The sequence below is a fragment of the Gymnoscopelus braueri genome (assembly GCF_963280865.1).
Source record: "Gymnoscopelus braueri genome assembly, chromosome: 6".
Classification (NCBI taxonomy): domain Eukaryota; kingdom Metazoa; phylum Chordata; class Actinopteri; order Myctophiformes; family Myctophidae; genus Gymnoscopelus; species Gymnoscopelus braueri.
This window is the reverse complement of record NC_137607.1, coordinates 58,177,090-58,204,489: the sequence shown is the minus strand read 5'-3', so window position 1 is coordinate 58,204,489 and position 27,400 is coordinate 58,177,090. Positions and strand designations below refer to the sequence as shown.

Here is a 27,400-nt window from a genome sequence, read left to right as displayed (position 1 = left end):
ATCTGCTATTTTTTGAAAAATCCTGAAAATGTGTGCAAATCTTTGAATATATATTTTTAAAGCAATTTGTAACTCAAATCTTTGCTTCTGGGGGTCCCTGTAACAACATATTTTGAGATGGGGGTCCGCAGCCTAACACATATCATTTTGGGGGGGTCCTTGACATGAAAAAGTTTGAGCACCACAAAAAAACATTCTTTTTTTTTTCAAACTGCTTCCCCAGAAGCAAAGTTTGAGTTACAAATGTTTGCTTTAAAAACAGCAACTTTCACTTGTAGTTGAGTAATATTTGACCAGGAGTATATCTATATTTTGACTTGAAAGACTGGGGTTGAGTACTTTGTCCCACTATTGAGTCTCCGCTGTGCGCAAATTTTGGTCAAAAACAAAGTATGCCCTGAATGCACACGCACCCAGTGATCTTTGTAAACAAGAAATCCATCCAGAATACCTTCTTACAGTGCATTCTTAATGTAACACTAAACCGGAACCTGCTGCTGAGATTACTGCAGGTCTATGTAAAAAACCACTCAGTAGCCTAAAGCCAGTGGAGTAGACTAAAGCACACAGTGCTGCTGGGTGGAAATTGAACACTGACCCTGCTGAAAAGCCTAGATGGAAAGTTATAGGCCCTGTATGAGAGCTGTGCATTTAACCACTTGAATCACAACATCCGTACATTCACCCAAAAAATGGCCGATCTGCAAGCTGACCTTAAGAGGTTTGGTGTAGAGGGAAAAAAGAGCAAACCAAAGTTTACGTTTTTTTAAATGCTGATTCTACAAATGCCTTCTAAATCAGCTTCTCTCTATGATATATGATATGACCATTTTCCTGGTTTATTTTTAAACATGATTTTTAGAGATACATTTACAATTTACAGGAAAGTTCAGGTTGGTGTTAGGGTTAGAATAAAAAAAAATAGAGGTTAGGTTTAGGGGTTTGAATCAAAGATTGAAGAAGAAGACTTAGTGCGTGCCAAGTGTCGCGTACCAAAAAAGTTCCGATCTATAAGCTCACAGCTTGTAGATCAAAACAAGCTGGGAACAAAAATGGCAAAATGTATTAAAAAAGCCATTAATGAAATTGCTGTCCTAAAATGCTGATGTCCTCACAAGTATAGTAATACAAGCCTATGTAGGACCACAATGGAAACAAGTCCCCAGGACTTTTTTTGTGTCATCCTTTTAGCCGGGGGATGTCTGATTGTACCTTGTGCTGTTTATATTTCTGACTAATAAAGTATTCAATCAATCAATCAATCTGGGGTTTGGTGTTCACATGGAGGTGTGGGTTCAAATCCCACTTCGGACACCATGTTGTGTTGGGTTCTTCTTAATAATATCTACAAGAACGAGGGAACATGACTTAACTCTTTGACTGCCAATGACGAGATTCCTCGTCACATTTTTCTATGGCCCACAATGCCGAGAATGACGAGATTGTGTGTTTTCAGTGGTTTTCCACTAGATGGCGCTGTTTGCTTGCCTATGGGTCACCGCTTGGCTCCCAGAGAAGGAAAGGAGCAGCGGGTCAGGTGATCGTAAAACAAACAGCCCGTTCTCTTCCTTGTAATTCCATCTGGAAGAATGGCTTTTCCTCTGTCTCTGTTGCTTTTTGGCAAAAAAAAGCTTACATTCAACTGGCCACAACCATGGAACGGATGCAAGCAGCAGCTCGCTTTTCTATTCTACGAGACTCGGACACGTCTTTTAAAGCGATCGGGGGATCGATCAAACTGGAGATAAATATCCTATGATTTTTCAAAGGTTAGTAAAAAACACTCGAAAATTGCTGGCAGTGGCGTGGCAAAATTATGCTTTATTTCTGTCAGTCAAAGAGCTAATAGCACCGCTTTATTAGCTTCCTGTGGGCATGATTACAAACAATACAGACACTTCCTGGTTACGTCGGTAATGAACTGTGAACCCTGTGATGTCACTCACATTCACATCAGATTACACCCACACTAACCTGAGCGGAGCTGTTTGATTCGTCCGTCGCTGCTGTCGATGTCCACGGGCAGGAAGTCCTTGAACCAGGAGATCTCGGGGTCCGGGTGTCCGCTGGCGGCGCACAACATGGTGGCGGTCCGTGTCCGCTCCACCACCTTCAGCTGGGGGCCCATGTCTATGGAGGGAAACCCATGTGGGACCTGGTCCTCTGTAAGCAAACACACATGCACGCGCACACACACACACACACACACACACACACACACACACACACACACACACACACACACACACACACACACACACACACACACACACACACACACACACACACACACACACACACACACACACACCTTCAGGTGGGGGGCCCATGTCTATGGAGGGAAACATGTGTGCAGTGGTGGAAAGTAACTAAGTACATTTACTTAAGTACTGCACTTAAGTACAAGTTTGAGGTATTTGTACTTTACTTGAGTATTTCCAATTTCCAATACTTTTACTTTCAATATTGTACTTCTACTTCACTCATCTGTTAGGATTTGTAGAAAAACACTTCTAGTCGGATTTCTTCTTTTTTTGGTGAAAACGAGCCATATTCAACGGGCGATAGCAACAAAATGGACGATCGTGGTAAAAATGTTTTAGTTCCGGTGGATAGCCGAGACCCTCCCCCACCCCCCAGACACTCTTTGTTTACATCCCCGTGCACGTCCCCGTGACGATCCAAAGATCGTCAATAAACGGTAAAAAACACTGGTACCAGCGGATGAATTAATTAAATAGTACCTGGCAGTGAATGTGTTTACCCCTAATTGCTCCCCAAGCAAATGGCTGCTCACTGCTCCTAGCTGTAATAGGATGGGTAAATGTAGAGGACAGATTTCACGTATGTGCATATAAATAAATAAACAGTGACAAAAAACACGGCAAGGATTGGGGACTATTCTACTATTCTACACACACAAACATAAACAATACGTTTTTAGAATTGATTTTAACCCATTTAAACCGGGAAAGCTCATCTGTGACACTTTAGATTTGAACCACTTTAACCATTATTCTATATTTTGGACATTCAAAAATAGCAGATCTACAAGCTCATAGTGCGGCACTTTGTGCCGCACTATGAGCTTGTAGATATGCTATTTTTTTGTTTTACTCGAAAATGTCTGTAAATCTTTGAATATATGCAATGTTTAAAGCTAACTTTTTTAACTCAATTATTTGCTTCTGGGGGTCCTGGAACAAAATATTTGGACATGGGGGGTCGGCGGCCAAATACATATAATGTCGGGGGTCCTTGACATGAAAACGTTGATCACTGATATAGCAACATATTTTTTTTTCAGAAAACTGTTAAGATTTAGAAGACATTTGTAGAATCGACCTCAGGTCTTAATGGCTTAAACCCCACATGGTTGAGTGGAGTCCCTCAGGGCTCTATACTAGTGACTTTTCTGTTTTCTGTTCTTGTGGGGAAAGCTTTCTCAGAAAATAGCTTGTCGATCTGCTATTTTCTGAGAAAGCTTTCCCCACAATATAGATTACTGACGTTTAAGGCCCAAAAGGATCCATGAGTCTCCTTGAGTCAAAGAAAATGTAACGCATCAACTCCAATTCCAAGTGCTTGTCAGGCTGGGGGGTCCCCAGTTCAAATATGATTATCCTGGGGGGTCTCGGCCTGAAAAGGTTTGAGAACCACTGCCCTAGATCACGCCCAGTAATTAAGTGAATTGTCGTCCTAATTGGGTAATGCATGTTTTGTAATAATAATCTAAATCTACAAATTAACTAGTGACTAAAGCTGTCAAAACATTGTAGTGGAGTAAATAGTACAACATTTGCCTCTGAGATGTAGCAGAGTAGAAGTATAGTGATGGTTAGATATTAGTTATTGATAGTGTTGATAGTGTATATTTACTATATTTTCCATCAATGCTCGTGACTGATATATCGTCTCTGTCCAAAACTGTTAATGTTCAAGATTCAAATTCAAAAATAGCAAAAGTAGCAGATCGACAAGCTCAAACCGCATCACTTCGCGCCACGTTTTGTGCTTGTGGATCTGCTACTTTTGATACTTTTGTGTGACGCTGTAGTATGATCAAGTAGGGTGTTCATTTACGAAAAAACATGGAAAACAAAATCACATAACATAACCTGAGATCCAGGTGAAGTAAGTTAATATTCTCCCTGGGGGGGGGGGGGGGGGGGGGTCCAAATTCCTGGGGGCCTTCGACCCTCACCCCTCCTGGCCCCTATGATTGTTCGGATGGGGGAGGAAAGTGTGTGTTGTGAAGAGAAGCCTTCTGAATACAAGGCTGAATGAAACTCTATAGGAGCCGTCTCAGGTCACTCACACACACACACACACACACACACACACACACACACACACACACACACACACACACACACACACACACACACACACACACACACACACACACACACACACACACGCACACACACGTTCAAGATTACTTTTCTGACAATAATTTAACTACAATGTACCAACATGCTTATAGGTCGGGACATTCCACCTGCACTGCTTTAACACTTGCATGACTAAGCTATCAATATGACCGATTTTGAGAATTTAAAGTGGATTATCTTCTCTCATGAAGCTCTGAGAAAGTTCCCCTTTCATGACTTTTCCTAAATATTTGTTTCAAATCATCTCCGTTTTTTTTTTCTTCTGAAACGTATTATAAATATGAAATATATACATATACCATCCCAACCGTTATATTTCGGCTAAATTGACCGCTCTCCCCCTCTCTCCCCCAGGCAAGAGCAGTTGACACCTCTAGACCCCCCGCAGAGCGGCCCGTAGACGAGCTGCGCAGCGAGTCTATGCGAGTCTATGTTGCCATGTCTGCTTATTATAAGCGACTTTGGGCTTGTTTTTCACGTCTTTCTATTATTATTATTATTATTATTATTATTATTATTATTATTATTATATATATATATAATTACATTATAATGGTAATAATAATATAGCAGCCCACGTGTTTTGTGCACAGTTTGCACACTGGGTTGTTTACAAGTTAGTTCTTATTAAATTCTCCCTCATCGAATTCAGTCATACCCAGTAAAGGGGATACACTTGTTGAATTCGCTGCTTTCATGAATGCAATTTGGGAATCTTATTTTTTCGTACTTGTTTAGATTAGAGCATGCATGTCCTTCTGTAAATGATTTTTTTTATTAGGTCTTAGGTATTAGGTGCAAATTAGCCTCGGCTATAAACCCCATAATACAATGCAATGTTTTCCTTCATTTTGTGTTGTTTGTTTAATGCTGGACTTTGACTGACCTGTAACAAAGTAGCTACTAAATTGCACACATTTACATTATTCAAGGATTGATTTCAGTGCATTCCTCTGTAATGGCCGAAAGATTGGAACCTTTGTAGTAGTGTTATTTATGGTGATGTCCTAAAAGGTGCTAACGGTCCTCATCCAAATTTGGCGACCCATTTTCCACTTTCCCTTTCACTGCAAAGCGGTGGAAAAAGATTGGATCTACAAGCATACAGCTTGTCACGCAGCAACTGTTTTATGCTTGAAGATCAGATATTTTGCGCAGGATTGAGCACATTTGTGGAACATAGCATTGTGTTCACTTGTTGCACTGAGGGAGGAGGAGAGGAGACGTGTTTGTCAGCGACGTGGACAGCTGATAGAATGAGAGCTTTACGCTCAGACAATAATGTGAATATTATTATTATGAATAATAATAATATAGGTTTGTCACTGGGTTGTTTACAAGTTACTATAGTTCGCTTGCTGCTACTAAGCATTACATGACGGTCATATTATGACAGTCATGACGAAACTTCAACCTGTTTTTTGCACTTTCTCCATTTACAGCCCGTACATCTACATAAACGTTCGGATTTCAAATATAAAGTTTTTATTCCGTGGCCACGGATGTTACAATTTACTTCGGGTGGGTATAAGTACCCGTAACTTCTGTATTGTTCAATAAAAAGCATTTTAATCCGATTGGCGGTCATTTCCTCATAGAGTTATAGTGTATCAGAGTGCAATTACACCTCCCAACCGATAGGGTCACGTAGTTGAAAGCATGGAGAAAATACGGAGAAAATGGCCACCGATCGGATTAAAATGTTTTTTATTGGACAATACGGAAAATATGGGTACTTATGGGTTACCCGAATAGAATTGTAACATCCCTGGCCATGAGGTAAGCACTTTATATTTGAAATCTGAACGTTTGTGTAGATGTATGGGGTGTAAATGGAGAAAGTGCAAACCTTTTGTTAACTTATAACTCGATCTCTTTGTGGTGAACGCTTGTGTCTCTTCAAGTTGTTGTGTTTTTCCCACATTGCTTGCCTTCGGATAAAATCAAGCTTTGTGTTTTGTTCTCCACATCGATGTAGCGCCATTCATTTGACGGTGGTGTGACTCTGTGTGTGTGTGTGCGTGCGCGGCTGCAACTTTAAAAGGGGGTGTGTGTGAGTGAGGAACAGCATGCCCTGCGCTGCGCATCAAAGGAGACAGGGAGTGACAAAATCATATAATAAATATATGATATAATATTTCGTCTCGTCTTTGTTCGTGAACTAAAATGACCATAGATTTTAGTCCAGTCTTTATTAGTGTATAGTCTTTACAACTCATGCAGTAACACTTTCATAGACCTGCCTGCTTATTTCTCTCTGAAAGTTTGGCAACCCATTTTCAACTCTCAGCTTTTTAGAAGACAATGGAACCCCCCACTGTTTGGGGGAGAAAGTGTGAACTAGTCTGGAGAACAGAGGGAGACAGTGGCCAATAGGATAGCCTGATTTGGGGATCAAAATGATCGTTTTTCAGGCATGGTGGAGGAGAATGAAACCTCAGTCATGCGAGTGTTAACTCAAATGTCAGATAACTGCTTCAAGTCAATTGATAGCTCAATGCTTGTGGGTACAGTGTTGCTTGATTTTAGTGCTGCTTTTGATGTGATTGATCATGACATTTTAATTTCCAAACTTACTATTTACGGTTTTAAGTCTTCTGCTATCCTATGGTTTAGAAGTTATCTCTCTGCTAGGTCACAGAGAGTATATTTTAACGGAGCCTTATCAAATAGTAAGGCCCTGTACTGTGGAGTTCCACAAGGAAGCAGCCTAGGACCCCTTTTATTTTCAGTTTTTACCAATGATATGCCGTATGTAATAAGTAAGGCCAATTTAACAATGTATGCTGATGATTCAACTCTGTATTACGCAGCCCCCACATGTTCGGAGCTCAATCTGTACTGTTCCTGATGTGAATGACATGTCATCAGCCTGCGACTGCAAACTGTTCCTGTTTGCAGATGACTCGGCCCTGCTAGTCTCGGACAGGGACAGGCTGCAGGTTGAGAAAACTCTCAGCTCCGAACTCAACAAGATCTGCATCTGGCTCTCTGACAACAAACTTTCATTACACCTGGGTAAAACTGAATCCATCCTCTTTGGGTCCAGTCCTAACCTTAGCAAGGCAGAGAGTTTCACGATCAAAGTGGGTAATGATGTCATCAAAAGAAAGGATGAAATTACCTACCTGGGCTCCATCTTGGAGGCAAACCTCTCTGGTAACAAAAACGCCGAAAAAGTGATCAAAAATGTCAACCAAACAACACGCTATTTGTGGAGGATTGATCGTCTAGTCAGTAAGAATACTCTGAAGATTCTTGCAGGGGCCCTTATTCAAGGTCATTATGATTATGCATGCACTTCATGGTATCACAACACCTCCAAGGCCTTAAAAACAAGGCTCCAAACATCCCAAAACAAACTTGTAAGGCTACTTCTTGGCCTCAATCACAAAACCCATCTAACCCTTGCTCATTTTGCTAGGATTGGATGGCTTAGTAGTCCGCTTGCCAGAATGTGAACCCGGACATGTTGAGTACACCAAGGTTTTATGTTAGAAATGTTGAGTATGGGTCCCCAGTATGTGGAAACTGCTGGATGCTAACTTGCATATGTTGAGCAATTTTCAGAATTAGCGTAATTAGCTTTTATTAGCATAATCACCTATATGGACAATATTTCAGCAATAGTCCCGGGCCTTAGGGATATTTTCACGCTAATCAGTCTTAAATGCACCACATTTGGCCCAGATGTAGCCCAGGGCATGCTCTAATGATTTAGCTAGGGCGCCTGAGCGGGCGACCTTTGGGGTCGCCATAGCGGCCAAATCCAAAATGGCCGCCATGTAAAACGGTTTTGGCTGTAACTTTTGAACTAGATGAGCTACAAATACAAACTTGGTGTCTATTTCATGTTTTTTGACCATTGCAAACACATTGGAATGCTTATCATTACGATTGGGTGTGTCTGAAACCCTAATATGCATATTTCCAAGATGGTGGCTATGTAAAAACGAGTTATAACTTAACCTTTGACACTTTTGGCAAACTTGGTGTCGATTTTATGTTTTTTTTAACCATTAGAAACACATTGGAATGCTCCGATTAATGATTAAATCTATCTAGAGCACTCTAATTAGCTTATTACCAATATGACCACTATCTACAACCTAAAAAAAGCAACCTATGTATGTTACACATACAATTTTATTGAAACAATAGAAAAATGGAGTGGAGCACATCCCTATTGATACAGATAATAAGCCAGTAGGCTAGAGTATATTAAACAATACAAATAAAAATGGAAATGCGGTGCGTGGAGGGGGGGGCACCACACAACAAGGTTTGTTGTGTAGAACCTCTATGTTCCTCACATCCACATGATTAGGTGTAACAAACTCCGGCTTTTCCTCTCTTCCATGCGCTAGCAGGATGTGATACTACATCAGCCTTCCTTGGCCATGGGAAAAGAGTGCATGGGCAGCTTGGGAGGCAACACTGGATCTCACTGTAGCACCTGATTATGTGGATGTGAGGATGCCTCACCAACAATGAGGGGTCCAGATGACAACATATAAGCACAATGGATAGATAGATACCTTTATTGATCGCACAGGGGAATTTCAGTCACCCAGAGGCAGCACAGCAGTCAGAGTTACAAAGTTACAGATACAGAGTAAGGAATGTATACAGCAATACAAAGGTAAGACATAACAATAAGATGCACCATCACTAAAGAACACAATTATACACCTGTACAAACTATCCTGCACTATGCAGAAAAATAACAATAACACCAGGTTACAGTGTCCTGTCAAACCGTGCAACCAGTACAATCACTGCAATGCAAAGAAAAGTGACAAAGTGTCCACAGTGCAATCAGTACAATAACTATCTAAGTGTAATTAGAGGTCAGAGTCCTTGGTACATCTTTTATTCCAAGTTATATGACCGGGAGCAGTATGGGTTAGCACCCCCAGCCTGTGTCTTCTGTGAGGAAGAAGCCCAACAAACCCACGGTGAGGCCTTTAGGAGGGTCATTCAAGCAAACCGGCCCAAGGAAATGTTTGGATCGGGGTGTTGCAGCGGATCTGGTGCAGCGGATCTGGTGCAGCGGATCTGGTGCAGCGGATCTGGTACAGTGCTCAGGTCCTGGACCTGGTGAGACGAAGGAGGAGCCCGGCCAGGAGGCCACCCACAGAGCCTAGTCCCTCAAATGCGAGCGTAGCCTCGTTATGTAGTCAATTGCCTATATCCTCCTCATGTTGAATCAGATATTCCTGGATACTAGCAGCATGATAAAAGTTAAATGTGCTTATCCAGTCTGCTCAATCTCGAAAGTGTTATGACAATCTAATCATAGCATAGTAGCCTAGTGTAGAGAGACGGGGGTTTGTGGGGGGGGGGGGGGGGCTAATTGTATTATTGTGTGCATGTGCATGAGAGAGAGAGAGGCACAGAAGGAGAGAGAGACAGACACACACACACACAAACTATCTCTCTCTGTCTCACAGAAGAAGTCAGCATTGCCACATTCTTACTATCCTATGTAGACCCAAAGCTCGTCATTAGTACTGTATAGGTAGGTTGCCTCAGCATAATTCATATCTATCTATAAATTACAGTCTGTCTGTCTGTGTGTCTGTCTCTTCTGTACTGTACTGACGTCATGTGTGACTGACGTCATAGACTGGCCCCCCCCAAATACTACTGCACTGGCGATATAGAAACGCAGCGCTTAACTGAAAGAGTGACTCATTCAAAATGAAATGTTAACTCTGAAAAGTGTTCTGTACACATGACGGGTCCATTTGGTTCTATTTGTACACTCATTTCAATTATATTAACACTAAGACTTTTACTGTGTATGAATTCATAACTTACAGACTAAATGAAAACCATTTGACTATGAATTGAATACTAAGGACCTCAATGGAAACAAGACCGCAAGGACTTTTTTGGAAGTATTTTAAATGTATTTCATGTATTTTTTGCCTAAAAAAATATTCAAATTCAAACACCTGGGCTCAAACAGATAATGACTCATCATGAGACACAATAATCTTTGAACAACTTCTGTTGTTTATTAAACAAAATGTATTCTAATAAAATACTAAAATGGGCTCCCATAGCAACACATTTTCAAAAAGTAATATATTACTTTTTGAAAAAAAGTAAAGGTAATAATATTACTCAAAACGTGAAAGTAATTAGTTACATTACTAGTTACTGGGAAAAAGTAATAATATTACTTTAAGTTACATATTACTTTAGTTACTTTCCAACACTGCAAAAGACATGCCAAGTCTCAAACAGTTCCACCCGGGGTAGGTGAATCTACCCCGGGATGCCCCACTATATCCTTGTGAAGGGAGAGGGACGTGTTTGCCATGATGGCGTCCAGCCTCCTCACTGTACGCACCTTAGCCACCCCCTCCAATGAGGTCCCCACGACGGAGCCCACCTTCCTCACCAGCCATTTACAGCATCCTGTTGCACACGCCAAAACATCGGAGTCTTCTCAGGAAGAACAGCCTGCTCCTACATTAGAGTATGTCAGACCAGTCCAACAACCTGTTCAGGTGCACTCCTAGAAACTTGTAATTGGCTACAATCTCCACCACCTCAGCATTTATGGTGCTGGGGACCGGAGGTACCCTCTTGGTCGTGCCATAGTCCACCACCATCATCCTTGGTCTTGCTAGCATTGGGCCGGAGGCGGTTTGCCTCGCTCCAGTCCACAAAGTCCTTCGCCATGCTATCGTGCTCAACAGTGTTGTCACCTGAGATGCAACTGACCACCGCAGTGTCATCTGAGAACTTCTGTAGGGTCTTGGAGTTGATCGGAAGTCAGATGTGTATAGGGTGAACAGGAAAGGTGACAGCACTGTGCCCTGGGGACAGCCGTGTTGTTCACCAGCACCTCCGACTGACAACCCGGCAGTCTCACATACTGCGGTCTGACTGAGAGGTATTCTGTGATCCATGCCACCAAGCCGTGGTCCATATCATCAACGCAAGCTTCTCAGCAAGCAGTTGTGGCTGGATAGTGTTGAAGTAAAAACACATGATTCTGACTGTGTTGCCCAGGGTGTCAAGGTGTGTGAATGCCCTGTTTAGCATGTAGATGATGGCATCATCAAATGTCCGCCTGGTATGCAAACTGAAGGGGGTTGAGGTATTCACCCACCATCGGTCTCAGTTGATTCAGTACCAGACGCTCAAAGGTCTTCATGCTCTTTGATGTCAGAGCCACTGGCCTGTAGTCACAAGGTGCGACTTTTCTTAGGCACCGGGACAATGCACAGTTGCGACCCCCCCCCCCCCCCCCCCGTCTTCAGAAAGAGGCATATCGTTTGGATCAGCGGTTCTGGACAACCGGATCTCCATATATGCCTATACTATACTGATACGCCCAGCCCAGAGTTTTTGTGCATTAATTGTAAGGTTGTTTCAAATACTCCTATCTATATCAATAGGCATGTGCTGCACTCCATTGTTCTATCTTTCAAATACATACATTACAAATGTGTAACATACAAAGGTTGCTTATTAAGGTTGTTCCTAAAAGTGTTCTGGGTGAAAATGTTGAATACCTTTTTGGGGATAGTGTTGATATTGTTAATAAGTAAATTAGAGTGCTCTAGATGGATGCAATCAGAAAATCGGAGCATTTCATATGTTTCTAATGCTTAAAAAACAAAATTGTCAAAAGTTGACGTTTTCACATAGCCGCCATCTTGGAAATATGCAAATTAGGGTTCCAGACACACCCAATCGTAATGATAAGCATTCCAATGTGTTTCCAATGGTCAAAAAACATGAAATAGACACCAAGTTTGTATTTGTAGCTCATCTGGTTCAAAAGTTACAGCCAAAACCGTTTTACATGGCGGCCATTTTGGATTTGGCCGCTATGGCGACCCCAAAGGTCGCCCGCTCGGGCGCCCTAGCTAAATCATTAGAGCATGCCCTGGGGCCAAATTTGGTGCATTTAAGACTGATTAGCGCGAAAATATCCCTAAGGCCTATTGCTGAAATATTGTCCATATAGGTGATTATGCTAATAAAAGCTAATTACGCTAATTCTGAAAATTGCTCAACATATCCAAGTTAGCATCCGGCAGTTTCTACATGCTGGGGACCCATACTCAACATTTCTAACATAAAACCTTGGTGTACTCAACATGTCCGGGTTCACAATGGGGCTCTATGGGCTGGCAAGTAGACTATAGGGTTGAGGACAGAGTACAGCAACTTGCTATGGGCCTGGTCTTCAAGATACACCACAACATTGGGATCCCCCTGTATTTGTAAAAATACTTCCAAAATGTTAATGAAGTCCATGATCATAACACCAGAGGCAGCTCCACAAATCATGTTCAACCCAGATTTGGCTCAACTAAGGGAATGAACTCGTTCTCATGCTATTCATCAAAAATGTGGAATGCCCTACCAAAAGGAGTAAAGGAGTGTAAAACCCTACTCACTTTCAAAACTGCCCTAAAGATACACCTTCAGGAGGCTGCAATTCGAAAATGGCCCCTGTCTAAGTCTTAACCTACCCCCCCCCTACCCGCCCCCCCTACTTCATTTTCCTCTTTTGTATATATATATATAATTTTTTTTCTCTCTTCATACCAGTAACCTGAAAGCTGATTGTATGACATTCTGTATAGTAGTGTGTATATCTGTCTGCCTCTTATATATCATCATGATTTGTATGCATGGGGTTCTCATCTTAAACAAGCTTAGTGCTTAATGAGAGTTCCAGTTTAGTAGACCTTGTATTGTGAATTTGTACTTCCATGTACTGTTATGTACTGTCATGTACTATTCTCATGTCTTACTAAATAAACTACATCAATCAATCAATCAATCAATCAATCAAGTTCTGTCCAGGGAGCTAAGCATAGTATATGAGTGGATAAAAAAATATTTCAAAAACAATTAGTATCATTTTTGGATCTAATTATAGGTTATCAGATAATCCTAAAATAAATCTACAAATAGAAGGTCAAACAATATAACAAATAAGAACTGTGAAGCTTCTTGGACTCTGGCTTGACTGCACATTGTCATGGTCTGAACATGTTGACAAGGTGGTTACCAAAATGGGGAGAGTTATGGCAATAACTAGAAAGTGTTTAACGTTTTTAACTTCAAAACTGTTTCGTCAAGTTGTGTGCTCACTGGTTTTATGTCATTTAGATTACTGCTCAGTAGTATGGTCATCTGCATTTAATGGTATGCTTCAAAAATTACAAGTTGCACAAAATAAGGCTGCCAGACTAGTTCTGGGTTGTTATTATAGAACAAGTGTGAAAGATATGCATGAACGTCTTGCTTGGCCAAGTGTCAAAGAAAGACTTTCTGCTAGTTTACTTACATATTTTCATAGAGTCATTAATACCCAGACTCCAATCTGTTTTTATAATAATATAACTTGCTGCTCAGAGATTCACACATACTCCACTCGTGGAGCGTGTGATGGACAGATAACTTTACCACTACCAAACTCCAATTCCATGAAGAGAGCTGCATTTTATAGGTCAATTGTACTTTGGAATAGTCTTCCAAGTGAGATAAGAAACACCAGAGAAAAATCCAGTTTTAAAAGGAAACTTTGAATTCATATAACGTATACTCAAAATAATACAATCTATTCTTACATACCAGATTGATAGTGCTACTTTTTAAATCTGTTGTATCCCTGTCGGTATCTCTTTATCCTTTATGTGATTATCGACTTTTGTAATGTATTATTTAGATTTTGTTGTTTTTAGTATTTATTTGTAATACACTGTGATATGAATGTTTTCGTCAATGTGTTTTAATGTCTTGGACCCCAGGAAGACTAGCTAACGTCAGCTAATGGGGATCCGTTTAAATAAACAAATAAATAAACACACACACACACACAACCTTGTAGATCGGCTATTTTCAGCACATACAGGAGTACATATTACTCCTTAAAAAAGTAATAATATTATATTACTTATTATATAATAATATAAGTTATATTATTATATTCCACATTTGGAACCATAAATATACTTAGTCCAGGACCCACGAGTGATCATTAAATGACCACTAAAATTTCCCTGGCTGCCAGGGAAATTTTGAGTTCCAGGGAGTTCCAGGGAGTCCTTATAAAATAAAAACCGTTTTCCCATTCAGACGTGGCAACATTGTCTGCCTTTCATTGTTTTCAACGCGAAAAACAAACCATGTCACTCTCTGTCTTTCAATTACATTCAAGGGGAAGGCAAAAAAGCACCTTATGTCACTGCTATGTGCTAACTGCTAGCACCAAACTCTGGTGGAATTGATAGTTTTTAACTCTGTAAAGAGATCAAAAATGTTGTGCCTACTTTGACAACAAGTGTTGTCCCCATCTAATTCAATGGACTACTTTGTTTGGGGCTGACATGCTTCATTTTCTTTACGAGGCAATGTTGCGACGCGTGACGCGTCTACAACGTTAACAATTGCAATGTGAGTCACGTCTGGTAGGATTAACTTTGCATTGTCATTATGAAAGTTTCTTGAATTCTGACAGAGCAAGTTAATTAACATGAAGTAAATTGAGCAAACAGGATGAGTAGGCTAGGCTACTTGTGTGAGAGCAGTGGTGGAACAAGTACTCAAATGTTTTACTTAACCCTCTAAGACCCAGCGATGCTTTAGAGCAACAATTATATTTTATAAAGAAAGGAGTTTAAATAATTTGTTTTTCTGTTATTTTTTCACCTCTAAATCCTCATTGGGTCCTATTGTTTAGTCTTACAATGCCATTGGCCAGGATATTTGCATATAAATACCCCCCACAGAGCGGCGAATCATCACAACTTGAAAAATCTCTGTTGGAACAGATCTCTTTTTTCTCTGGAAGATATTCCTCACAAAAACGTAAGTAATATGCCTGTAATATTTGTTTTGGTGAACATTACAATGTCTAGAACATGTACATATGCTATTATTGTGAAATATATGCCCCAAATTTAAATTAGATCATGATTCATACTTGTTGCTTTTGGTCAACGTTGGGCCCTCTTGGTTGCAAAAAATACAAGGGTAGGCCTAATGTTCACCTGCTACTGTTCAGCCTTATATATAGTTTTCACAATAGATTTAAACAGTTATATGTGTATTTCCCCCACTTTGCATTACTATATATATATATATATATATATATATTGAGCTGTAAGCCTCAGAAAATGTCCACCCAAAGTTTCTCTTTCCCCCTAAACAATACATATTCAACCATAGTTTAACCAATATATTCCCTTGTTATTTCTCAGTATGTTTAATTTTCTTTCAATACTACAAGGACAGTGGGACCAATGTGGTAATTTTTGGGGTTTGTGGGGGTTGTTCATTATTCATTCGAGGCGTGGTGGGTACTTAGGGGCAATGTAAAGATGATGACCACTTAGGGGCAATCATCATCAAACAATAGGTTGGCCAGACAGTATTGTATGACTTGTGAAATGTTGTGAGCAGTGATGTGTAAGAACTTAGCACCACTAAATGTACTAATGGTATGTCTTTATTTCATTTCAGAATGCCACAACAACAGAAAGGGCCTCGCTTCACAGCAAGGGATGTTCTGGATATCGTGATGAACGGAGAGAGTGATGTTGACATAGACATCAATGAGACTGATGAAGAGTCAGATGAAGAGGACTGTGTGATCACTGACAATGGTTTAGGTTATTAGGTTTCTTTACTACATATATTGTACTGATTTTTATTTTGTTGTTCTTTTAATAAAATTGATTTAAAAATATGGCTTATTGGTGTTATTATTCATAATGTATACTGTTCTGAGGCCAAATATTATTCATAATTGATCTGAGGCCAAATAATAAACCATATAAATGAATCATTAAGTTGTTTTAGTGAAGAAATTACACATTTGCCATGTTATCCATAAAAATGGCCTATAGGAAATTTTGCTACCTGATGGACCCAACGTTGCTAAATGTCAACATTTGCATAAAAACTTACCAAAACATTTTTTTTTAAAAAACATTATATTTTCCTCTTCAAAATACTCCTACAAGACCATCTGAAAGTTTTTTTGTTTTTTTTTGCAAGTACAAATATATCCGGGTCTTACAGGGTTAAGTAAAAGTATCAATGCTGCAATGTAGAAATACTCTGTTAGGGACCAGTCGAAATTTACATAAGGGGGGGCATGGAGGAAATGTATGTGCCCTGATCTAAAATGCCATGACCCTCCCTTTGACAAAAAAAAAAATCAGTGACCCTCCCCAAGTGATTACAAAAAAAAGAGTAACCCTCCCCGCCTAGAAGTGTCACGATATATTGTGTCACGATATAGCCTATCGTGGTATTAAAATGTGATGATAGGTATTGTCATGATGTCATACTGTATCGTAATATTTTTTTAATTGCTTTTTTAATAAAAAAAAAACACTTTCTTTTTTTTTGCCGGTGAAAGTTAGGAGTTTTTACTGTATGATATGAAATGTAAAGCTTATCATAATCATAGTAATTATTAATCATGTCCTGTCCTCCATCATATTCAAGGTATTTTGGAGAGAAATTAAACAGACTCCAGTCAGTCACTTGCAGTTTAAAGCACTGCAGAGGGGAGGTGTTGTGTGTCAGCTGATGCTCGTTGACGCTCGTTAATGTGACATGCATCTGCACTCTCAAATAGGCCTACATCTAATCTAAGATTGTATTATACTGTATCTGGTATTATAGATTTTTTTTAGCTGTTGGAAATAACTAGGCTGCACTTGGTTGGTAAAGTCCCGATGACAAAAATATGAGGTTTGTGGAATTTATAGTTATGCAGTCTTATATTATATTATATTTGTTATATTAGTGTCTATCTGTCCTCTGAAACAATGGGTTTATAGTTAGTGAGAACTTCACTTCTCCATTAAGCTTGCACAAATGTATTTATTTGTGTGTACAAAGCACTTTGTAATTGTTTCTAACTTGCTTTATAACGTTATTTATAAGATGATGGCCAATGTTGATGATACATGAGAAAATAACATTAATAATATATCATATCGATATCATGCCCAACATCATGTATCGTATTGTGAAATTCTTGACACCCCTAACCCTCCCCATCAAATACAACATGACATTTAAAACTGATATGTCCAATGTTTTGCTTTCCACATTGATTAGAACATTCATTGCTGTAGTGTAGTCAGTCTTGCTAAATGCACAGTGTATCTGTAGTAGTGGTAGCAGAATGGATAGTGTTCTCATCTTACATGTGGGAAACCCATTGAATCCTGGTCAGATTGAAGAAAGTTGAATATTTGGTAACCAGTAGTTTAAAACTTTTGTCACTCTGCCCTTTTAATTATCAACTACAGTGACTACAACTACACTGTTGCCTACATAAAACAAATTAGGCTATCAATTATGGCCTGATGCTTCTGGTTTTACCTGTGGAGCTAGGCATCTATACACAACTGTCCATATAGATCCACATTAATCACATGCACAGAATTACTTCAAATGATTATGAATATCCAGTTATAGTAGGCCTATTTATAATGCATCTCTCCAATAACGCCTGTTGAAGTTTTGCTTAATTGTTCAACCACCATCGTTAAGACGCTGAATAGATTTGACTGGGTCGTTCACACTCGCTGTGCGTTGATGGCTTGTTAACGACCGTCATTGATTCTAAATAGACAAGGTGTTACTTGATTTGAATTCTTTGTATCCTTTGAAATGGAGAGGGGTCATTGACCACTGTTCTGCTGTACTAAAAAGGTATATAAAAAACGGACTATTTTATCAATTCAAAATTGCATGACCCTCCCTTGGATTCAAAGTAAAATTAGCTGACCCTCCCTGGGACCAAAATTAGAAAGGCATGACCCTCCCCTATTTTCCTCCATGCCCCCCCTTATGTAAATTTCGACTGGTCCCTTACAAGTAAAAGTCCGGAATTCGAAATTTACTTGAGCAAAAGTACAAAAGTATTGGTATCAAAATGTACTTAAAGTACCGACAGTAGAAAGTACACATTGTGCAGAATGTCCCGTTTCACAAGTTTTCAAATGTATAAAATCTATACAAATCTTTTGAAAAGAGCAGATCTACAAGCTCACAATGCGTCACATCGCAATGCATTGTGAGCTTGTAGATCTGCTATCAAATGACCGAAATGTATATAGGGCTGAAGTGGTTAATGTATGATTTGTAATAATAATCAAAATCTACAAAGTAACTAGTAACTAAAGTGTTCAAATAATTGTAGTGGAGTAAAAATATAATTATTGCCAATTGGAAATAGTGGCAAATATGTCCCCACATGTATAGTAGAATTTGAGAAATAGATGTTGTGAGTGTTATGGTTAAAAAGTACTCTTGGGAGGAAGATTCAGATTGGGGTTAGGGTTAGGATTAGATATTTAGAAGTTTAGTGATTAGAGGTATGACAGATTTTTACACTTTATTGTGTTTATTTTGCTAGCTGCTGCGAGCTTCTTCTGCTGCTTATCTACTGCTTTGTGCGCTGCTCTATGATATTTTGGTGTTATATGAGATGAGTCTGCTAATGATGCTGACTTTTACCACTGCTACAGCAGCCAATGCTTCTTCTATTATTTCTGAAACACTAATGTGCTCATAGCTTAAGCTAATAGCATGCTTGCTGTCATGTAGGAGTTCGGAATTGTTTGTAGCACAAAGCTAATACAGCATGCTTGCTGCCCAGACAGTAGAAGCTTGATTTGGTTGTAGGCTACTCTCTTTTACCATGTGGAAGCTTGAATTATTGTAGCTTAAAGCTAACATAGTATGCTTGCTGCGGGACCGTACCTATGTTCCCCAGGTTCTATGTTCCCCGCTTTCCTAGGAGAGCGGGGAATATAGGACCTAACCTAAACCTAACCCTAACCATAACCTTAGTGGGGGAACATAGGTCCGGGGAACATAGGTATGACCCCCTTGCGGCCATGTGTTTAGAAGCTTTGTTTGTTATACAGCACTGCACAGTTAACATAGCATGCTTGCTTCCCATGTGGAAAGCTTCAATTGTTTGTAGCTTAAAGCTAACACAGCATGTGGAAAGCTTGAATTGTTTATAGCTTAAAGGTAACATAATGTGGAAAGCTTGAATTGTTTATAGCTTAAAGGTAACATAACATGTGGAAAGCTCGAATTGTTTGTGTAGCTTAAAGCTAACATAGCATGTGGAAAGCTTGAATTGTTTATAGCTTAAAGGTAACATAACATGTGGAAAGCTCGAATTGTTTGTAGCTTAAAGCTAACATAGCATGCTTGCTGCCATGTAAAAGCTTTGATTGTTTGTACAGCACTGCATAGTTAACACAGCAGCCTTGCTTCCCATGTAGGCTACTCCCTTTTATTCCCAGCAGAAGACATTCCAGTGGTTTTAAAGAGCTTTCATCAGGTAATGAAACTTGGCTATTTTAGCATTTTATTGCTTCAGGTATAGAAGTATATGGAGCTAATTTTGGGCCGAAAGTTTGATCTTTTTCCAAAATAAGTACTGCTTCTAATGTTGTTCTAATGCTGTTCTGCTGAGGCACTCTTGACTATGGGAATACCCACAATACATGGTGCAGTACCATAGTTGGCTCTGAAGCTTCAAGCAGAGCTTCCAACAGTTGTAGTGCTCTGCTAGCACAAATGCTTTTATTATATGTTTATACTTATCAAGGCTGTAGTAGACAATCTGTGTGCAACGGGGCATAATATAAGACAAGAAGTCAAATTCAGACATGTACTCAAGCCAGGAAAGGAAATCACAGCATGTGTATCAAATCAGTGTTGCCATGTCTGCTTATTATAAGCGACTTTGGGATTGTGTTCTTTTAAGTCACTAGCAAATATGATTTCTAAACAGGGTTCATGTGAAGGAACCCCAGATTCTTATGTAATCATGGTGCAAAAAATGTTTAATATTCTAATCATTTGTTTTGCAACTTGTTTTTATAGACTTGGCGCTTGTTTCTCTTACAATCTGGCAACACGGCGTGGTGGTGTCACGTGACTACTCCTTGGGAGTAATCAGGAAGTCTTATTCAATACAGCAATGCATCTTGGCTATTGTAGTCTATGCAACTGACACAGTCATATCATGGTCAGATCAGTTCAATGCTACCGTGTGAGAATAAGGTGAAAGGGCAAGGGTGTTTTCTTTCTTAACTGGTCATGTGCAGGCATTATGGCAGTGTAACTGTCATGTTAAATAGGTACACAACTATCATGGGATATTCAAGTTAATATAATCCACTCAGTGAAGCTGTTATTTCTGCATTCCTGTTCTATTCACTTAATTTATCGCTCAAGTTCAGGTAACTATTATGTGGGTGGATTAGTTTGCAGATGTTTAAATAGATAATTACTTCATGGTGGATTCGAAGTCTTGAGAAATGGGGCGATTGCTTCAATTGGTGTGGGTTGTCCTCCAGGGGGTGCCATTTAGAGGGCAAACAAAGGTTAATCTGATTCTCTGCTGCTTCAATTCCTATTAGCATTATGGCTTAGATGCAGGGAGCGGCTTCATTAGTGCACTGAAGTAATTTGCATGGTACTTCACTTTTAGCTAACCATGTCATTGGGATATTCATTGCTGAATTCACACTGCTTCTGTTTTCGTTTTATGAGCGACTGCTATGATGGTGATCCAAGGCTTTTGATGGCATGACCTTCTTTCCATCACGGATGCCGGGAAGGTTCAGGTTGGGTTGCTGTTAGTTCTAAAAGTGTGAGATACTGATTCTACTACTAAAAAGCTACTTATACTTGCTGCTAACATTACAGATATAAATCATGCTTTGGCTAAATGCTGCTACTATTTTATTGTGCTACTCATTCTACTGCAGTTGAGCTGCTACTACTACTACTATGCTGAGGATACTAATGTTCATCATGCAACAGGAAAAAAGGTTACTGCTACATAATAACATAGTGTCAGCAGTGGGCAGACAGAGGGAGCCCTGCTGACTGAGGCACGTTATCTAGTGCATTGCTTATTTCTCACCTCAAATATTTTCAGATGCATACTTTGTCTGTTTAAGTGCTAAAGCAAGTTACGCACCGTCTGGCCACATCTCGAGTTGGACAAAAAACACAGCAGGTGAATGGCGGAAATCATATAATAGTCATTATTCTTTGCAAGGATAAAGGGGGTTTACTTGTCTCTGTCTCATACAGGTGCTGCTGGGTTAAGTTTCATTGGATGGTTGCAGAAAGAAGAAAAACATTATGATGATAATTGCAATTAAAAATAATTGCCTTATTGCAAACAAAGTCTTAAAGATACATTGCGGTCTGCCCTTATTGCAAACGGTGCAGCTACAGTACTCTTCAGCTGCTTGGTTCCAGCATTCACAATGAAGCAGCAGGTTGCCGGTCTGCAGCCATGAACGCTACTACGTTCACCATGAGTGAATGAGATAATCCCAGCTGTATGCTTGCAGATCTCCACAGCGTCCAGATGAGAAGGATTGCATGCTTGCTCTTGTGTGTGTGTCTTTCCAAAAGTCATCTAGGTGGTGTTCTGCATGCTTGTGGAACTTGAAGCTTTCGTGGATTGCTATCTACGTATCTGAGCTTGACATCAGACATAAGTATGCTGCTGAAAGTGTTGGCTGGGTTCCACTGCACTGATTTAGGTAGTATGATTTTTTTTTGTATTGCATTCCTTTATCTGTGCGTGATGGGTAAGGTCTGCAGTATGCTTACTGCTGCATATAGTCATTAATTTTTTTTAATTTCTGAGGTCTGCAGCATGCTGCTGCTACACATAGTTCACACTATTGTAGGATGAACTTTTATACATCTTAAACACTGTAAATCAGACAGGGAGGGAAAAGGTGCAAACGTCATTATTTCTAACCCTAACCCTAACCCTAACCCTAACCCCAACTAAAACCATATTTTGTCTCTGTTCTCCATGATCCAGTACCTGCAAAGACGTCCTCTGGCGAGGCAAGACGGATGTTGTTCCTGACCGTCAAGGGAAAGCCAAAATCATGGTTTACGGCCCGGCTCCGTCTCCTCTGCAAAAGATGTGGACTGCTGCGCATCTGTATAACTCACTCATTTCCGCATTGGCGGGGCTACTGTGCAGCTACATTGGTCCCGGCTTAAACTTGGAAAGTTGCTCAAAAAGCAATGAGTGGCATGTACTGTATGAGGAGACGGTTAAATAAGAGTCTGCATTCAAAAGTGGTTGGCAATGGCATGGGTTCATTCAGATAGGTCTTTTACAGATGCAGGCTTGCATCCCTCTTATCTGAGCGGATAGGAAAGTTTGCAGCACGCTGCTGTTGCACACATGTGCTATTAATCAGTGGTGATTTCAGGGGTGTTGCGTTGCGTTGCTAGGGGCAACCAGTGGAATCTCAACCCAATAGTACATTCTGCAGCACGCTGCTGTTACATATAGTACACATTCCAATTTAGATAGTTTGACCTTTTACGGACGCATGCTGAATCCCTCTTATCTGTGCGGATAGGAAAGGTCTGCAGCACGCTGCTGTTACACATGGTAGTAGACTTCATTCTCATTAATTGTAGGATGACCTCTTTTTAAGATGCATGCTGCATTCTTTTAGTATAGATTAAATAATGAAATGCTGAGGTCCACAGCAAGATGCTGTTACACATAGATTTTTCACATAACTATATATATTCATCAGATTTATTTAAAAAGGAAAGAAATAGAATGTCCTTTTTCGCTCCTACTCGCGGTGCGGCACAGCAGTGGACATCGCTTTAGGACACCGTCTAGGACTCCTGAAGTTCAGGAATCAACAGGTTCTGCATTCATCAGGCCTGTTGAACACATAGATGCATGCTTGCTTTTGTTTAGTTTAGCTTAACAATCAAATGCGAATGCAGGCTGCATTTGAGGCACTCCTGAAGTACAGGATCAACATGGCTGTTGAACACATACATATTATGTATCTGGGGATTTGTATAAGCTTTCTCTGAATATATGCTTAGCAGGCTGCTTCGACAAAATTCAGTGAATATTCTCCCGAGAGCGGAGCGTTAACGCCAAGCTTAATTGTTTCCATTTGTGTCAATAAATGGTGAACTGAATCTACTAAGACGAGAGTGTTTCTGATTGAAATGAAGCATAGCGTTAGTTCATGCAGGACACGGAAGTCGTGCACGCCAAAGCTGTAACCAGCGGTCAGTCAGCTGATGTGAACATCAGCTTTCAATTCCCCATTCATTACGTCACACACTCATTATCCAATCACAGCTCACGCATGAGCAAAGAGGATCCTTTAAATACGGCTTCTATTCTCTAGGTCTTTCTTGGTTGCTGAACTAATGCATTTTGCTAGCTCCTCCTCCACCCCAGCCTCCACCTTTTGATTAGAGTCTAGCTTAGGCTCAAATACTTGTGGTTATCATGTATATCTGCTTGTTTAGAGTCTTGCATATAGGCTCAAATACTTGTGTATCATGTATATCTGCTAATTCTAACTAATATGTCAATGTACTGCTATTGTTGCCATTGTATCCCTATGGGGATTTGTATAAGCTTTCTCTGAATATATGCTTAGCAGGCTGCTTCGACAAAATTCAGTGAATATTCTCCCGAGAGCGGAGCGTTAACGCCAAGCTTAATTGTTTCCATTTGTGTCAATAAATGGTGAACTGAATCTACTAAGACGAGAGTGTTTCTGATTGAAGTAAAAGTCCGGAATTAAAAATGTACTTGAGCAAAAGTATTGGTATCCAAATGTACTTAAAGTACCAAAAGTAAGTACTAAAATATTTAGCAGATCTACAAGCTCACAACGCGTCGCGATGCGACACATTGTAAGCTTGTAGATCGGCTATTTTCAAATAGCCTAGGTATTAAATAGGGCTAAAGTGGTTAATATGCGTTTAAATAATATAATAATTTATATCTGCAAAGTAACTAGTAACTAAAGTTTTCAAATAATTGTAGCGGAGTAAAAGTACAATATTTACCTCTGAGATGTAGTGGAGTAGAAGTGAAGTAAAAATAGCAACAAAATGGCCGATCGAGGTATACATGTTCCAGTGGATAGACGAGACCCTCCCCCATCCCTCAGACACTTTTTATTTACATCCGGGTGCACGTTGTGGCTTCTGCGGCTCTCCAAAGAGCGTCAAAACACGGTAAAAAGCGCTGGCACTCAATGGCCCTCATTTATCAACGGAGCATATAAACCGGCGTATATTTTTCCATATATTGGACCGTACACCAACGTCGAAGTCACATTTATCAACAAATCCTACACAGCCGATCCGAGCGTACATTTGGTCGGAGCGTTGATAAATGTCACGGCTAAAACCGAGCGTCATTTAAATAACACGCCCTTAAATATTCTCAAAGCGGCCCGATTTTACGACATGAAGAACCAGAATACGACCAAAGACATCATGAAAAGCCAATAAGAAAGAGTTTCCCCCGCTCGCCTCGCCACACACACACACACACACACACACACACACACACACACACACACACACTCACACACACACGCCCGCCCAGCTGTGTTTTTCATGTAATCCGTACCGTAGCGGTACAATCTTTGTCACGTAGGCTTGTAGCCTACATGAATGACATATTATGATACCAATCACATCACCATGAATGGAATACGTTTGTATATTGATTTATTTAACCGATACCGAGCAGTGCACGTTCGAGTTACACTAAAATAAAGCCGTCATGTAGGCTATTCCCATTTCCCAGTGAGACTCGGACTGTCGGACGGGCGAGTCCCGTCCCGCTCCGCATTAATGAGAGATAGCCTGGAGAGAACATTAATGGATTGAAGGCTGGTCTGTGTTAGACCATGGGTTAAATGTCTGATCTCCCGGTGGCCATGAAAATATAACAGCGGTCTAAACTCCCGAAAGTGCCCTCGCAGAAGCGCTCGTATATTTTGAAAATAGCAGATCATTCTGCGATGTGACGCTGGCTTGTGAGCTTGTAAGCTGCCAGATCTGCAATCTTATCTGAATGACTGTTAAAGCAGTTTGTTTAAATTACTTTATAAAATGTTATATTTTCACAGGGATTATTTATTAGTGTAGATATACATTTAGGAGTGGATTATGTGTCCAGATGCCTGTCAGACAGTCAGACAATGCTGCTCCGCAGGTCTCGGATGGAATAAACGGGCGCAGCCAACGTCAACAACTGCTATCGACCAGACGTGAGATTTCAGCGTACAGTAGGATGAATCCAACGTCAGGATATATTGATAAATGCCGAAAGGTGCGGTGATCTCGCCGTACGCCCATTATTTGGTCTGCACCGCGTTGATAAATGAGGGCCAATGTGTTAAACATGGCATAACCCATTTAGACCTGAGGTCGATTTAAAATTAAAATGCAAAATCCTAAAAACATGTATACTTTCCCAGATTGAAAGGTATAACAACTTTCCAGCTCTAAATTGGATAAATACTCCAGCCAATAGCATTCGTTTCCTGTTGTTCCAAGATGGGTCTGTAGAAACCAATGGGTGATGTCACCGATCCCTTCATCCATATGTTTTTTACCGTCTATGGTCCCACTGGATTCAAGTGGTGTAAAGTAACTAAGTACATTTACTCAAGTGCTGTACTTAAGTACAAATTTGAACTACTTTTACTTTACTGGAGTATTTCCAATTGTCTATACTTTTACTTCTACTCCATTACATCTCAGAGGCAAATATTGTACTTCTACTCCACTACAATTATTTGAAAACTTTAGATACTAGTTACTTTACAGATTTAGATTATATTATAAAACACACATTAACCACTTTAACTCTATTTTATACATAGATTATTTGAAAACAGCCGATCTACAAGCTCAAAACGCGTCGCATCGCTATGCGTTCTGAGCTTGTAGATCTGGTATTTTTTAAACATTTTAGTACTTTGGTACTTCAAGTGCATTTGGATACCAATACTTTTGCACTTTTACTCAAGTAAATTTTTAAATTTGTAACAGAGTATTTCTACATTGCAGTATTGATACTTTTACTTAAGTAAAACATTTGAGTACTTTTTCCACCACTGCTGGATTCAAAGCCTATTAGTCACACACAGCCCGTTATCCCGAAAATAAACAATGCCCATTGTTCTGAAAATACACATTGTGTGACTGTAGACCCTGACCATGGTGCCGAATTGGTATTACAGATGCACTGACATTATTTATGATGAAACATTAGTGTTTACATAACAGAAAAAATATATATACCATTTTGTATTTCTTTTTCTACCCATCATTTCCAGTGATGTAAAGTAACTAAGTACATTTACTCAAGTACTGTACTTAAGTACAATTTTGAGGTACCTTTAATTTACTGCAGTATTTCCAATTGTCTATACTTTTACTTATACTCCAATACATCTCAGAGGCAAATATTGTACTTTTACTCTTACACTTTTACTAAATAATTACATTATAAAACATATATTAACCACTTTAGTCCTATGTTATACCTTAGCTATTTGAAAATAGCCGATCTACAAGCTCAAAATGTGTCGCATCGCGACGCGTTGTGAGCTTGTAGATCTGCTATTTTCAAAGATTTTTGTTCTTTTGCGGGTTTCTGAACTGTCCACAGTGCATGCTTATAGATCCCACCGCAGTGCTAGGAAGACCCGCTGTGATTGGCCAGTCGCTGTGTTTGACAGTTAGGGCTCTATTCAGAGACAGATTTGAACAAACCACTAATTAGGGATGAAGGACTAGGCAAGAGGCGTTTCCCCGCAAAATTCGGTATTCTATGGCACCCCCGTGACCCGCCAAACACCTGAGCTACCCGTTACATTATGCATAGGTGTGGTTTGGGCGTTACAATGATAAAACCAATCACCGTGCCAGAAGCCATTGCCTTTAAGAGAAGACTGCGCTAGCCGTCATCCCGATCCAATATATGCTCTAGCCTATCTACCTGTCTGCACTGTTGCCTGGTCTGATTATTATAAGCCACATTGGGCTTGTTTTCCTTCTTTTTTTTTATTTTATCCAAATACATTTTTATATTAATTTGTAGCCTATTGTGTTCACAATAAGCTTGTCAT

General features: G+C 39.9%; 1 protein-coding gene across 1 annotated transcript in view; it reads right to left on the bottom strand.

Annotated features, from left to right (window-relative positions):
* ptprfa (protein tyrosine phosphatase receptor type Fa) overlaps nucleotides 1-27,400 on the bottom strand; it is a 396,384-nt gene that overhangs the window by 259,699 nt on the left and 109,285 nt on the right. Inside the window, exon 5 of the mRNA XM_080430969.1 lies at nucleotides 1,975-2,163. Coding sequence (XP_080287095.1) covers nucleotides 1,975-2,163 — 189 coding nt within the window. The remainder of the gene's footprint in view (nucleotides 1-1,974; nucleotides 2,164-27,400) is intronic.